At 28.2% G+C, this 17,102-nt stretch overlaps 1 protein-coding gene across 13 annotated transcripts in view; it reads left to right on the top strand.

Moving 5' to 3' along the window:
- Positions 1 to 7,866: 7,866 nt before the first annotated feature.
- The window catches only part of LOC107438258 (uncharacterized), a 69,484-nt gene continuing 60,248 nt past the window's right edge, over positions 7,867 to 17,102 (top strand). For 4 of the 13 annotated variants that reach the window (XM_087168067.1, XM_087168055.1, XM_087168069.1 and 1 more), the window contains exons 1-4: positions 8,449 to 9,722; positions 12,501 to 13,067; positions 14,344 to 14,430; positions 16,559 to 16,690. In XM_087168067.1, the coding sequence (XP_087024193.1) occupies positions 9,620 to 9,722; positions 12,501 to 13,067; positions 14,344 to 14,430; positions 16,559 to 16,690 (889 nt within the window). In that variant the 5' untranslated portion in view covers positions 8,449 to 9,619. Of the gene's footprint in view, positions 8,008 to 8,416; positions 9,723 to 12,500; positions 13,068 to 14,343; positions 14,431 to 16,558; positions 16,691 to 17,102 lie in introns of those variants that run through there. The other 9 variants (XM_087168098.1, XM_087168078.1, XM_087168088.1 and 6 more) reach the window with 7 other exon arrangements.

Here is a 17,102-nt window from a genome sequence, read left to right as displayed (position 1 = left end):
GCAGAAATTACTTTTAGGGTGCAAGCAAACAGATGAGCGCAAAAAGCGAAATCAAGAAATATCTTGAACTGCTTATTTATACTCGCTCTCATTTCTGCCTCAAAATGAACGACCTTGAAATACTAATTTCTTCCCTGCTAACTCTAATCAGCAGATTTTTTATTTTCAGAACGATCAGAGAAGTAGAAAATTACATTAGAAGCAGCAATTAAAAATCATGATGACGAAACCAAAGCTATGACGACATTGCACGTGTTGTTCAAAGAAGCCTGCAACCGGCGCCTGCCATGCTTAATATTATAACACGCAGAAAAATTAATGAGGTGGCAATCTTAAGGGAGGGAAAGGGTAAAATTACCAAAATGAAAGTCCTTGACCCGATATCACATTACTTCCCCCCCCCCCTCATTTCCATAAACAACAAAAACAAACATAACATTTTTCTCGATATTTGACTGTATCAATATCAATTAGATTTACTGTTAGAAACACTTTGTAAAACATTATTTTTATAAGTTGGAAAAGAAATTAACATTGCGAAAAATATTTAAAAAAAGACACTAATATATCAGATAATCCCTTTAAGATCACAATACACAACTGACACTGAAAGTGGTTGTTCTCTTAAAAGTTATATCAATTTAACAACCGATTTAACTCCAGCCGTTGAGTTCAAATTTATTGTTAAACATGTATTAAAATGTTACTAAATATTTTTTTCAAAAACTTTACTTCATATGCAAGGATAAATTTGAAGTGTGAGGAAAAGAATTCATAAAAATTTAATTATTTTTTATTTGTATAACGATGAAAATATGTATCCTAGACAATAATAATGACAATACATATATTTTATTGCAATGTGCAGTTTGTTTAAAAAAATTAGTCCTTGATTAAAAAAGTATTATTTTTTATAGGATTTTCATATCGCAATACAATAAGTGTAGGTTTTAGAAAATTTTTAAAACTCATGTAAGAGTATGAAAGTGTTAAAAAATATGAGATGGGAAAAGTTTCTTACATCAAACTTCAAGCTAATCCTTGCATATTAACTAATTTTGAAATAATATTTAATTCATTCATTGCACTTAAATTAATGTAGGTCAATTTTATGTCACGATGTTTTTTTCTGGTGCATTATTTTCCTTTTGCTTTCCCCCGGGCTGTTTTTCCATTACTTTTTTCCATATACATGTGAGAAAGCAAGACAGAAACTTTTTTTACAGGTTAAATTTTGCTCAGTTCCTTTTTCTCCACACAACAATGTCGATTTGTAATAGTTTATGTTATTATCAGCTGATCCCCCAAAAATTCAGAAAACAAAAGAATTTGTTGAGTACGAGAAGTGGTTATATAAAGAGTTTCAAAATCCACAGGTCTCTCTGTTTTGCTTTAAACTCCTCAGCGCATTTTTTGGCATTTCTCCTACTTCAATCAATTATAAACAATCCAAGATGTAAAAAGAGGAATAAGATTAAACTTTACTACAGTATTAGAGAACTTAGATTTTGCTGAGGACATGTTTGATTTGCCAGTAAATGTAAAACCTGCAATTTAAGACAACTTTTTTTTAAAAAAAAAAAATATGCAGAATAAATAAAAACAAATCCAAAACTGGGCGAATAAATGGCACGACTGAGATTGGAATTAAAATTGAAAGTGGCAAAATAGAGGTCGGGAAAAATTTACATTCCTTGGTAGAATAGTTAATAGAAAGGGATGAACAGATGCAGAAATAGGAGCAAGAATTTCAAAAGCACAATATTGCTTCAAAAGGTTGACGAAGGTTAAGTGATCAAATAATTAATTAAGACTAAAACTAATATTTTTTAATTCAGTAGTGAGGAGTGTTCCTTTATATGGGTCAGAAATTTAGAAAACTGCAGAATGAAAGCTAAACAATTGGCAAAACAGGTATTTAAGAAATATTCTGGCCTCAAACCTTATCTTATTCAGACCTCTAAAGTAAAACCAAACATCCCTTAATTATTATTAATCATATTATCATTATCACCCTTAATTATTATTATTTTTAATCACCCTTAATATAAAAAGTAAAATATGGAAACGGATAGGTCATATTTTGAGAATGCCTGCCATAAGAATATCATCAGTAGCCTTAACGTGGAGAAGGCAAGCGAAAAAGAGAAGACATAGGTTACATAGAAAAGATAAATAAAAGAAGAACGAAAGCATGCGGTATCTTGTCATTCTCACCGAATGAGCAGGCACAAGAAATTAAGAGCCTTATGTGCCACTGGGCACAAAGGAGGAAAAGTCTTAAGTCTCTCACTTTATTATAATCTGGAAAATTTTGAATAGACTGTTCAACACCCGTTATAAAATAAAATAAGATCTTTTACGTCACCAACGTTGGCATTACTTTCCAATGCTTTGTAAACTGGTACCATAGAGTTTAATTCTTCTACCAAAATAGGAGAGTTCAATCAGTAATATACACAAAATCAGGGGCGCCGGCAAGGAGGTGCAAGAGGGTGCACTTGCACCCCCCTGTCTTTTTTTTAAACAATTAAAGAGATACAGAAAAATAATTTTGTTATAAAAAAACTTTTTAAAAAATATTTTTATTCAAAAATAAATAATTAAGTAATTATTGATACATAACAATTAAAAAATTGTTTAATCAAACAAGAATTGTAATCCTCTTGTTTGCTGTCCAAATCTGTTTATAACTTTTTTCTACAAAAGTTACTTTTTTCTACAAAAAATAACCGAATGCAGTCAATTTGTAAAATCTATTCATAAGTCGAACACTCGAAAGTAATTTTTTATCTAAACTGTCAAAAAAAGATTTTTTTCTTGAGCAGATAGCTAAGCTATATTTTTAAATTTCATTTAATAAAATATAAATAATATTATATTTTCTTTTAGTTATTAGTTTAACAAAGGTGTATAACACAAACTGACTTCTCAGAACTGTAGAACTTCATCAACACAATAAATACCAATGTTAAGCGTGCACAAACACGTTAGTATACGAAATTACTGTTCACAGTTATTTGTCTTTCAAAGTCAGTAGCTATGCCAGCGCCATCAATACAGTTTCTCGTGGCAAAATTTGCAAGTACAAGAAAGTCGTACTTTTTTTTAAATATCTTGTTAACAATGAAGAAATATATCTTGAAAAAAATTAACCGATGAAAGTATATGTAATAGCAAAACAAAATGTAATAACAGAATATTTTTAATTTGGGGGGGGGGGGTAGTTTGTTTGACGGTTGCACCCCCTTTTATATTATTCTGCCGGCGCCCTTGCACAAAATGTATCGATTCCATCTTCTTTGGAAGGAAATTTGTTAACACTGCAGTCCCGAGATATAAGGATTTATTGTGCAAAAACTAAAATTTCGAAGAGTCTTTTTCAGGTATAATAAAGATGTAATTAAAATGACCAAAATAATAACTCCGAAAAGTTTTAAAAAATATCCCTCCAAAAAAATAATTAAAAGTAGTGTTTTACAAATTCCAAGAAAAACATTTTTGAAAATGCATGCACATTTTATGTACTAGACAAATCGCACTTAATGGAGCAGTAATGTAGTGGTAGGGCACATGCTTGACTACGAAATACTTAAGGTACGAAACGCGCAGTGGTTCACTTTATTTCCTTCCCAGTTTTCTTAAAATGAGGGGTTTTTTTTCCTATTCACAAATAGTAATTATTAAGTGTAATTTTATCTTATTTATTATATTTTTGACTGTTAGATACTCTGATTTTTTAATAACATTAATAATATAATTTTTCAATAATTAATAGTATTTAGAAAGTAAAAATTTTATAACAGCAAAAAAGCTTGTTTTTTTTACCACGTTTATACCAACTTGCCTTCGTGTATGTCTGTCCGGGTGGAATTTTGTAAACGATTTTAAACTAACTTCCCGACTAGCTACAGACTTCAAATTTGGCACATAGTTCAGAATTGGATGACAATGCATGAAAATGAAGAGAAAAAAGACATACAAAGTAAAATAAAATTAAAATTAAAGAAAAATTAATATTTTCGCGATTGTTTCTTATTGTCGATTCGATTATTTCAAATTAGTGTCACATGTCAGTAGTCAGTAGACAGTCACATGTCAAATATTTAATTAATTAATAAAAAAAATCAAGATAAAAATAATATTTTTAAAAACCACGTTTTTGTAGTGGAAAATAATAATTAAAAAACAAAAATTTGAAAAACGAAAAATGTGGGGAGCATAAAATACATAACAGTACATATACACATGCATATACACATTTTCTTACTCATACACCTGCACAACCACATTCAGATACAATTACAGATATACATACACATATTCTCATGAGCGCACATACTGTTACTGTTATGTATTTCATGCTACCTACGTTTTTCGTTTTCCAAATTTTTGTTTTTTAATTATTATTTTCCACTACAAAAACGTGGTTTTTAAAAATATAATTTTTATTTTGATTTTTTTTATTAATTAATTAAATATTTTGTTTTATTTACAATAATCTAGAAAATAAAATAGCATGCAAAAAATGAAAAAAAAAAAAAATGCTGAAATGCATTGCTAACATTTAAAAGATATTTTCAATCTTCTGAAAGTTAACAAATATACCAATTATATCTTATAATTTTATTATAAATTCGTGATGAAAACTGATGACGAACTTTTGTTTGCATTTCAAAACAGTATGTTCACGAAAAATTATTTCCTGATTATATTCGATTTAATATGCAAAATTCTATAAATGTATTAGTAGAATTTTTACCTCTCTATAAAAATAGACGTTGTAAGGTAGCACATGACCAGAACATTTTGGAGGAACAACTTTAGAATCTAAATTTTAATTATATAATAATAGTTTTTAAAGATTATAATAAGACTGTTTTTTGAGGGCTCCGTCGTCATATTGAATTATGCATATTTTCCGAACAATATGCTATTTTTACAACTGTTTTGAGTTTGCAACAGTTACTCATGACTGTTTGGTCAAGTTTAGCCTATCTAAAGTCAGCGCTGCATATGCTTATTTTGAAAGTGGCTTAAAACACGTTAAAACGTTAAAATGAAAAAAAGACATAGTTTTGTGAAAATGAAAAACGTCTGTGGTCTAATTTTTTTAATATTTAAAAACTTATTCCAATGTTGCATTATCTGGCCTCATAAAAATTTGCTAACACAAAAGGCAGTGATTTTGATAATTTTCATCTAGGTGGAAAAATGTCGCCAAATTGGCGATTTTTTAAAAGGTTTATTACTAAGGCCCGGAATTTGATGACATTTGCATTTTTTGCATTTTTGGGCATTTTTTGTCTTTTAGAGCATTTTTTTAGATTTATAGGGCATTTTTCTTTAAATTTTTAGGCGTATTTTGCATTTTAATGCATTTTTTAAAGTTTTTTGTTGATTTTTCCAATTTTTATTATTTTTTATCAATTTTCATTACACTGGCTTCCAAACAATGAAGATAATCTATAGGATATTAACAGGTGAAGCAAAATCTTTTCAAATTGAAGAAGAATTGTCAGTAAGTGAGACCGTCTTTTTCAAGTACACGCCTATAACATCAGTAGACGTTGAAAGAAGCTTCTGCAGGAATGAAAATTTACTTTCAGACAAGAGACGCTCGTTTACATTTCAAATTATCGAAAAACATTTAATAATCCAATGTAATTCTGATATTTAGTAATATTATGAGATGGAAGTTGTTATATCCATTAAAGTTTCTATACAAAATAAAAATATTTTGGTGTCAATATATTTCCCTTTTTTTGTTATTTTAGGATATAAAACATATTTTTCAAACTTTAATGAGCGTAGAACAAGTATTGCATTGTTTTATATTTTTTAAATGACTCATAATAATTTTAAAGAGCAAAACATTTTTTTAATTCAATATTTTTACTTTATTTAAGGCATTTTTTGGGCAATTTTTGTATTTTTAAGGGCATTTTTTGCCCTTTTTAAGGGCATTTTTTGCACTTTTTAAGGGCATTAGTTGAGATTTTTTAGGTCATCAAAATCCGGGCTCTGTTTATTACTTTTTAAAAATTTAAGTTATTTGTCCGTTTTAAAGCCCAGATGATTTTTCACGGCAGGATGATATATAATTTAAAATCACTGCATTGCTTCACGTGTAAGGCACTTAAACTGTGGTTGTTTTATTTTCCTTGGCTGCAGAGTTTCAAAAAACAACGTTAACCATTATCAAGTGGAGTCGGCATTAAAAAATAATGTAACACTATTGCAAACCGACAAAGATGATTAGAACGTGTTTTTCAATGCCGCAGTGTGTATGAAAAGGGAAGTAAGAAATTTCGTTTTCTACCAAGAATGTGATGTTTTTTTAAACAGCAAAATGCACACTTATTCAAAACTTTGAAAGACAATCTAATATGGATAGTCATTTAACTATCCATAATTATTCAATAGAAAGAATGAATTATTACTGCTATTTTAATGTCATGTAAATCTAATAATTGAAAAATTACAACAAATAAAATAATTTTGATTTAAGCTAATGCAATTTGTAAACAGAAAAATCTTTCTTAAAGAAAGTAAAGAAAAATACTGTAATTTAAATGTTAAATAATATATCATAATTAAAAAAAATACAATAAAGTAATATTCAATTTAAATTAATACTATTTATATACACGAGGAAATTTTTTTTAAAAATAAGCAAGAGAATAGGAAAGCACCGTTAACAAAGTGATACATTAAATAGGCACGAATTTAAATTTTCAAACGTGTTTTTCTTGGAACTGGCTGCTTAGTACGTTTTAATAGTTTAAGGGGTGAACATCTTCAAAGTTAGCTACGGATAACCAAGTATTGTCCCTAAGTGAATTTCTCAAGTAACGACCTCCCCTTGTACGGAACCTCAGTACAGTACAGTAGACCTCTTAAATCTGCATAAATATAGGGTAATTTTTTTTCATTCCTACTAGTTATATGTTACATGTTTTTTCATGAATTAATTTTATTTATTACTACATTCTGTTCCATACCAATTTACAGTGAACTCATTGTAAAGATATGGTTGCCAGTAGATCACCAACGTCAAGCATTACTGGCTACTGTCAATGAGCCGGTGGGTAACCGGCTTGATTAGCTTGCGTAGGGACAGCGGGTGCGCAGTATTAGTCCTTGTCATACTGTTCTACCGTAAATTGCTTCGCGCGCATATTTTCGGGCTAAATTTTATTAATTAATTAAATATTTCGGGTTTTTGCCAAAAAAGATTTTTGAATAAAAAAAAATTATTTTTTGTTTTTAAAATATATTCATATCTTTAAGAATATAAAAGTATAACAAGTTCATATAATTATTTGCAGCCGTTTTAATTAACTATTTAGTATTCGTAAAACGTATGATGTGCTCTGTCTTCCCTATATTTTTTAAAAAAAATAATGGTTAAAAATAATACTTTATTCAGCATAATTTTTCGAATCTGTTAGCATATTTGTATGGTATTGATTTAGTTAAAAGTATAATTTGGAGATACGATTTTCAAAAAAATTTTCATGTTCCCTAAGTTTTTGTACTATGATGATATTGCTTTTTTTTTTTTATTATGCTAAAGAATATCAAGAAAAATCTTACAGCATAGAACAAGCACTTATAAATTCAACATTGATTCAATATTTTTTTTAAAAAAAAGTTCTTATTATTATTTTAGAAAACTAAAATTCTAATAATATTTTGTTCAGGGCTCCTTTTCAGTCCTTTCCAAACTCATTTCAGCGCAAGATATTCCTATAAACGTTTTATGTGAGAAGTACAAATTAATATTTAATAATGTCTAGAATTTTTTTTAAATATTGATTAGATTGATAGTGAAGTGAATATTTTGGGTCAAGCAAAACAATCAATGAACTGCAAGTCGCCATTTTGATTTTGTCCTGTAACCGCGAACTGGATATTTCCGCCATCTTGACATGTGACATCCGCCATTTTGAATTTTCGTGACTTGCAGTAGTGATATCCTCATCTCCCACAGATGTCTCAAAAGTAAGTTTCCTTACGATTTCCACACTCTTTCTAGACATAAGTGCATTAACACAATCAATGTTTTATCATTTTTCAATTAGTATTTAACTTAATGTTGGTTATTTAACATGGAAACATAAAATAAAAAGTCGATTTACTATGATATACGTTGAATACAGATTGTTAATTTTTAGGTTTACGTTTTCGGAATTAACTTTCTCTCTTTTTGAAAGATGATCAATTGTAAAGATGCTTTTAAAGTTTCATAATAATAAGCATAGGAAATAGGAATATTTACCTTTAATCGACTTTATTATTGATTCGTACAGGGTGTTTACATTTTTTTGGGTACAATGTTGCCACCACATTTTCGTTAGAAAATCTCTTCATTTGTCCAATCATAGAGCTTCTGTGACGTAAAGTAACTGAAGTCGACTCTTTGATCAGCCTATAATTTCAGCCAGAAATATAAACAAGTTCATTTTTGACATGGATCTTTTTTTTTAAAAAATATAAAGTTTCTAAAGTTGCTCAGATTTCTTTTAATAAAATTGATTTTTGTCCTGATCTGCCATTTTCGATTCATCTCGGTTCAAATTATTTACAACTCGTATTAATTTTCTACAAATAAAATTTACAAATTTGTTACTTGAGAAAAATAAAGTCTGCCTGAAGCTTAAAACTATTTTTTTCTCGTTTTGAAATGAATACTGTTTGCAAAGAGAGTTGTTTTTGGATAATTAAGGACACGAAATTTATTGAATAAATTATCCGGCACTTTTTCTAATTTAAAATAATTTTAAAAAGCTTTTGTATAAATGATGATCTCACTGATTTATTCAAATCTTTCTAGTACTGTAAATAGTCCATTGTTTATTTTAATCTTGCAATGATTTTAATTTTTACAATTTTATATTTTGTTGGATAATTTAATTTGCCAGAAGTTCCTTTTTTTTTAAGAACAAGGTTGGTCAATTTAAATTGTTTGATTTTTGAGAAAAACAAAATTGTTGACTTAGATTTAAATCAAACATTTTTTATTTGGGTAAGCATTTATAATTTTAAAATCTTATTATTTTAGCCTGATTTCATTCATTATAAAGTTTACATCTAAATAATAATGTTAAAAAAAAATGTGATTCAGGAATTATGATTGCTTTGTAGGAATTAGTGTGACTGATAATGCCAATATCAAAAGTTAGTCCTATGTTTAACTCGAAAAAGAACAGAACTGAAAGGTTTTAACTATAAAAAGAAATGTTTGTAAATCTTATAACTAATAGGGAAGGGGAGATCTGAGAATTGAGGAGCTTCCATTTTCAACCATTACAAAAATTAAACCTAGGTATAAAAATTGTGAAAATTGAAGATGAAACTATTTTTTTCTAATTATAAAAATTTTGTTTTATTTTTTCGTTTTTGTAATAGAAATTAGAAGAATTTTTTTAAAAATAGTTAAGTTTTTTTTATTAAATGTTCTAGCTGATCTCTTTTTTAAAAAAATTTAAATATCTGTAAAAATTTAAAAAAATTAAGAACTTGAAAAAGAGTCTTGTATTTCATTTTTTTAAATGTAAATTGTACAAAGCATTGTTAATTGTTAAGATAAGAAATTGTATCAATAAACTAGGAAATGATCAGAACTTTTCCTTTTATGATAATGGGACCATATTTTCCAAATTGCGACTACCACAGAGAGGTAGTGAAAGGAGAGATTCAGAATGTTAAAACACTTGGTAATTTCGTGTTTTATCATTAACTATTGATGATTTTTCTTGCAAACAATTCCTTTTCTCAATTGAGAATTTTTTTAAAATTATTTTATTTGATGCAAAAATAAATTAACGATTCCTTTTTCATTTTACTTCAAGCTTCTTGTTATTCTTTAACAGAAGTAAAGTGATTTCTACTGCCTTTATGTTACCCTTCACTGAAAAAAACGAACAAAACATATGCCTATTCGTCTTGATTTTCATGCTCTTACTACCTACAAAGCCAGTCGCTAGATTTTTCTCATGCGCAAATATTCTTAGCTTCTTTTAATCACCTACAACTTATCTATAGCCCCAGGGATTAATTTCCCTCTTTCTATAACATTTCTATCCACACATTGTTATCCACAGAACCAATTCTTTATCCGACTTACTGTCATAAATTGTTTCAAAAAAAGAATTATCTCCAATTTCTAGGACGGTAGATATATTAACCTTATGGGAGACATAAATCTGTTAACACTTTTTTTTCATTCTGGCCATTCTGTTTAAATTTTCCTCTGTGTTAGTCATTATAAAAGCAATCTTTTTCTTCTTATTATTTTAGTATAATGTAGTATTTTAGTTTTTCATTACAGCATTTAATGCTTCTAATTCAGAATTTTTTAATTTACCTTGTTCTTAAAAACTTGATTTTTTTTTTCTTTTTTAAAAAAAAATTGTTATTTTTATTTATTTTATTTTAATGCTAATTCTCATCTTAATTTTTTTATCATCTGTTTTGCAAAAGATTTTTTTAATATTTTATAATTTTACTAATTTATTTTTCATTAAATAAAATGTTACTCCTTATCGTATGTTAAGAATACTTCTAACAAATTCAATTCTTCAGAACTAAGCTGATATTTGTATTAAATCAATCTATTCATTTTTATTTCTGTGATGTTTGTAACAAAAAAATGATTTTTTTGGTAAATCAGATTTAATGTTTAAGTTTCAAATTTTTTTTTCTTAGTTTACATTTACAAAGTTAGAATTTAAATTTTTAAAATTGTTAATCAAAAATTTAGACACTTTTATTATAATTCAAAAATGAAATGTTGTGGGTTCAAGATAGGAAGCATAGGTTTTTTTAGCTTATATAACTTTCTTCAATATTCCTTTCATTTTTTTAAAAAAATAAATAAATGACTAACTCATATAACCTTATTCTGTCCATGTTAAAATTGCAAGCAATAATGTACCTTTTCTCAGAAATTTGAATTTTCATGCATTTCTTTCTTTCTTTAATACTTGTTTTTATTGCTTTGACGCAGAGTAAGCCATTATATACTTATCTTTTTTCTAAGCTTATGAACTAGGTAATTTCATTTTGCCCCTTTATAGTTTCAGTTATCACGAACATGCACTGGTATAGAATTATCTGTACCGGTATGGAAACAGCCAATAAATGTATTTTATGAGATATCGGAACCAGTAGTTCCATATGTATCAAGAAGTTTCAAATTAATGTAATTTAAAATCTGAGCCCTGCTGACTCTTAATTTAAGCTAAAAGGAATAAGAGTTAAATCATAAGTATTATAAGATTACATTATATATTTTTTTCCATTTTATAATCGTTGAACAGCCGACCTAATTTTCAATTTACGACTATCGATCTCCAACTCCGTAGCCTTGTAATTTTAAACCCAATCCAGAAGACAAGGGAACTCCTCAATCAAGTATTCTGAGTAATTTGCCGTCATGGAAGACTTTTTGATGGACTAATCCAGATCTGCGTTTGGCAAGCTGGATGGCAAAGGAACTACCTTATGATTCATCAACCACTGAAGATATTTTACGTCAGCAGTGTCTTCGGACAAGCTGGGTGCGAAATTCGTATCGACTAGCAATAACTGGGATTCGAACCTGGATCACCTCTATGAGAGGTGATCACGTTATCTCTTGAGCCAGTGCGGCTCAAGATTACATTATATGGAGAGAACAAAATTATTTAATGTATATTCAGTACCCGGCCTAAGTGAGGATTACTTGCTATATAATGCACCTTCACAAATGGGTCCTTTGTTTTTACTATTCTAAAATATACAGAACATAATACAAAAATAATTAAAATTCTTAGTATAAGCTTAGCAAAAAATTTAATTAAATATTTAAGATTTGTTGGTATTTAATTGTTTTGAAATGCTTTTAATATATTATCACAATCTGTATATTACATACTTATTACCACAATGCCTATTAGCTCTCAATAACTAGTTCTCATTGAGTATCAAGAAAATATGATCAAATTTTTTAATGCTATTTGTGAAAAAATTTAATTTAGTAAGACAATCTGAATTAAATAAAAATTTAAAAAGAATACTTCAGAAAAAGTAAATATTTTTATGAATACATATTAACATAATTTTTAAACTATCAAATAACAGTATGTCTTAACTTTTTGATGACAGAAAATTGTGTTGAAGTGTATTGATGATGTATGTTTTTAAATTAATGTGAAATTATTTATAAAACTGATAAGTCTTTTTGGAAAGTGGCTTAAGTCCGATGTTTTAAAACGTTATTTGAATGAATGTAGAGGTAATGGAAAAGATCAAGCAATTCAGGTGATGTTTTTATTTCGATAATTTGATAAAGTTTCAAAAGGTAGCAATGATTACTAAAATTAATTAAATTAGCTCCAAGTGGATTTATTCCACTTTCAAAAATAACTGCACACATTTCAGTTGTATTTAAGTGCCATTGTTATTATCATTTTATCTATATGACTTAACTGTATTATATTCTTCTTTTACAGGGTTTAGAATTTTAGGGGAAAAAATGGAATCTGAAACAAAAGCTGGTACTGGAAATGATTCCAATGTATCTTGTTTTGCAGTTGATGGTGTTGTTGCTGAAATGGTGATTGATATTGATGTTGATGATTCCCCTCAAAAATTAAAAGACATAACGTCACAAAAATCTAAACCTAATTCTGAAGTTTTGTGTGATGATTTATATAGTGAGTCAGTGACTACTTTAGATAAAGAAATTGAAGAGGTGCCGAAAGAAAATGAAAATTCAACTACTTTGAAATCGAATAAATTAACAGGTGATGAATCACTAAATGAGGATGTCATGGAGATCGATGAAAGTGAACATTTTGATGCATCAGCAAAACTGGGGAGCTCCTCAAAAGAAGACGATTTAAGGAAAGGCTTAATTTCTGACTTGAATCAGATTAGAGAAGCTGCTAGGTTAATTGATGAGAACAAAGATGAAATACTAAAAGTTACACATTTGAGGAAAAAGAGTAAAAAAGGCTCAGATTTGTCTGACTCCAAGAAACTGGATCTCACTTTAAAATCAGCTGACGGAGAAAAAGGTAATAGGCCATAAAATTATTAGTAAATAGCATTTGTAAAAATGCTAAAGTAATGAAATTTATATAAATGCTAAATATTTATGCGTCCATTAGTGACTTATTTTCCATTCTCTGTCCTATTAATTAATTTTTCACTCAATCAGCACTTCACTTTACCTACTATCTCATTCAGCAACATGCAATTTATATTTCGCAAAAATAAGTGGCAGTTATCTGTTATGGAAACCATGTTTGCCAACATGGCTTTGGCTAGATTCTGGTCTACATACAGGTAGGTCTCCAGCTACTAATAATATTCAATGCTGTTACCAATATTACAAAAAAATTGCTCTAATAACTGATAACAGCTGTATATATCAAGTATAATAATATCAAGATCCTATAATTGAAAGCTTTAATATTGAATACGATAATATTGGTAATATTATACACAGGGAGGGACTGGCAAATCCTGGGCGTCAGGTCGCCTAGGTTACTAAAATGATCCTGTCGTCGACTACCTGTTTCAACATATTATTATGATATTTATGTTTGAACTATTATATATATTTACTCTGTTTTTTAATATGTGAAAAAAATTGTGAATTTTAATTTCTGCCCTTTAATTTTATAATTCAATTTCAATGAAATCATTAATAATGGAATACTTATTAGTTTTACTGATGTTGTTAACCTTTAACAATCAAAAAATATTTTTAAAAAAACCCAATCTGGGTTGGCAAAGTTTGCCTTGTCTTTCGTTGGCAAACTCATTTTCTTTTTTAAGATAGGTAAATAATTTGCACTGTCACTGATGGTAATGTCTATTTGATGATAAACAGTCATACTATTTTTAAGGTCCTTAATTTTTTCGAAAAAAGTTCTTAAAAGTTCGTAATTTTTGTTTTGTTAAAAGAGTGGGAACCCTGTATAACTATAAGTAAATAATGTAATTTAATTTTCTAAAAAAAAATTATTGATGGGATAAATAACATAATTCTAAATCGTTTTTAGAATTTTATTATATTTAATAAATCATTACTAATTACTCGTAAGTCTTTTTTGTAATAAAAGACTATGGTTTACTGTACCAATTGCATTCTAAAATAAAAAATTTAAGCTATGTGCTAAACATTTAATTATACTTTCATGATCTATCTATATTTTACTGGTTATGCCATCCCAAATTAAATTAAATTATTTTATCACCATTTATTTATAATTTTTTTTTTTAAATCGATATAATTTTGCATTGCTGTTAGAGGATTTTATTTTACTTTAATTTTGTTAATTGCAGAATGTGAATTAAAAAAGATATCAAAATCAGAGATGTCTATAGAAAAAGGAAGTCCAGAAAATATTTTGCCCACAGCTATCTCAACTAGTAAGTATTTTTTATTGACATTTCATTGGAGTATTTAAAATTCACCTAAGTCCAAGATGTGTAGGTCTAGCTAAAGTCTATTCTTTGACAACTTAAGTTTTTACATCCTCTCTCAATATCATTTCAGACTTAAGGGTCATATATTGCTGAATTTTTTTATATTTTATGTCATGTAAAAGCTTAATTGCTAGATTGTCACAAAAATTTGGATTTTCATCTCATTTTCAATTGACATTTGCATAAGTATGGTATGGACACTCAGTTATAATGCATGTTCTTTAAAATAATATTACATAGTTTATACATGGTGCGTAGTGTTAGTGCTTAAAGATGCTTATTTTTGATTTTATTTTTTTAAAAGCCCTCAAAGGTGCTTTTTTTATTGGGTGTTTTTAAAAAGTGCTTAATTTTCCCTTTTTGAAAGTGAAATTTTTTTCTTTACCATGCCCATTTTCGCCACGTATTATTCAAAAACGAGCTTTTCACATTGTTCTATTCAACGTTTTCACAATTCACTCAACCACAATCTATTTCGGCATCCCGTTGGCTCATAGTGTATGAAGCCACTAATCATTTTACATGTTTGGTGAAATACTTGCGGGTCCGCATGTGCATATACTGACCTGGGTTCGGTGAGATTCTTGCACTCTCATATGCAACTCTGCTGCATTTTGCAAGATATTCTCAATTTCAGGCTTCATCTTCCACCCGAATCGAAAAACCTTTTTATAATGGCTAATATAATCAAGAAAAGACTTATTTGTCTGAAACTGGTTATTTATTCATGATCATGTAACGTCTTTGAAAATTATTATAAATTTTGTTTATGTAGGGCTTAAAAATATTTTTTGAGTGCTTAAAAGGTGCTCATTATTTGTTGAAAGATTTGGATAATCACCCTGTTATAATTGTTAATCAAAATCTTTATTGGCAATCGAAATGGGTTATAAGTGGCGTAGAGCAGAACTCTCTACCTATAGCAACACTCACTTCGCATGCTTTCACCATTAGCGTGTGGAGAGTCATAGGAGAAAGAAGTACGTTAGTTTTGCTCTTGATTTTCAAATAGATTAAAAACTTTTAAGTTAGTAAACTATATGGAACTTAAAACAACATGAAACATAATTCTAAAAAAAAGCGCCATGAAAATTTAAAAAAATATTTTTAGCAATAAAATACAAGAAGTATTAAGAATAGGAAAAATATCTTAGTACATTCCTATACAACTGAAAAAATTAAGAGAGGGAAGGGCAAAAGGCATGGAACCAGTCTTTTCCTTAGATGGCGTATTCGAGCATTGCGATCGCCTATTATTGTTGCAAGTGAAAACCACTGAGGTTTTAATAAAAATGTGAAAATTTTATTTTTGTAAATAATTTCCTCTTTAATAGAAAATTACAATAGACAGGGTGCATAGTATTTTTAAAAAGTGCTTAACGGTGCTTATTTTCGATTATCGTTTTTTAAAAGCCCTTAGAGGTGCTTTTTTCATTGGATGTTTTTAAAAAGTGCTTCATTTTCCCTTTACCCTGTTGATTTTGGCCACGTGTTACACAAAAAGACACTGTTCATATTGTTTTGTTCAATGTTTTCACAATTAATTCAACCCCAATCTATTTCGGCGTATCGTCCGTCCTTAGCGTATGAAAACGCCATTCGTTTCATGATTCAAAGTTTCATGCTTTTTGACAATTGTCAAAAACTATGCCTGCAGAACTAGCAAAACTAGAGTTTTTTTGACATGACGGTTAAATCCGGATAAAACCGTCAATTGTCAAACACTTGCCAACCCTGCCTAGTTAATTTTTTTTTGAAAGTGCTTAAAAATATTTTTTGAGTGCTTGAAAAGTGCTTAAAAGGTGCTTATTTTTTGTCGAAAAATTTGACTACGCACCCTGAGTAGACTATTTGTACTGTTTTACATGAATTGAGTATTGTGCCACAGTGACTCAAAACTAAGATATGTGGTGATAAAAATAAATTAATTTAAATTACAGCTCAAATATGCATTTATCCTCACTGACTTTCTTAAAAAAAGAATAAGGAAATAACCAAAGGCATTGCATAATTAAATTGTTAGTTAATAACATAATTTTTATTAAAGAAAATTCCTTGCTCTTTACAATAGGAGGAAATAAAAGGAAACTTATTGAAATAGAGAATGATACTGTAAAAAGTAAAAGAAGGAAAAATACTGTTGTAAAACAGGAGTCTGAATCAAAGGAAAGGCAGGAAATACATAGTCAGTCCAATTCTGAAAGTAAGTACCTAATTGATTTTACGAATCGGAAATTTTTTTTTTTAAATTGTTTAACTAAAATAAGATGATTCCATTAAAGTGCTAATACTTTATTTTTTATGATATGATGAGTATTTTTTATCTTGAGTTATGTTCAACAAATGAACAAATTTTCTAGTTATTATGTTGTTGATAAAATTTTATTTAATCATATTACTTATCATATCAGTTTTTAAGTTGTTTTTAACAAAAATCACTTCTGTTTTTATTTATTTATTTTTTCATGATTATTTTGCAGTTCGGTTCATTGTGTTATGATTTTTTTAATAAAATAATTGTCGTTTATTTTTTAAAATAATAAAAGAAAGTTTTACAGAAAGTAAACATCAATGGACCCAGAAAAGTATCTTGCTTCAGTTCTTTATTGTTTAAT

Source organism: Parasteatoda tepidariorum, chromosome 1, assembly GCF_982258835.1.
Source record: "Parasteatoda tepidariorum strain Cologne lab strain chromosome 1, Ptep-v5.0, whole genome shotgun sequence".
Classification (NCBI taxonomy): domain Eukaryota; kingdom Metazoa; phylum Arthropoda; class Arachnida; order Araneae; family Theridiidae; genus Parasteatoda; species Parasteatoda tepidariorum.
Note: the sequence above shows the minus strand (reverse complement) of the source record. Positions and strands in the feature narration are given on the sequence as shown.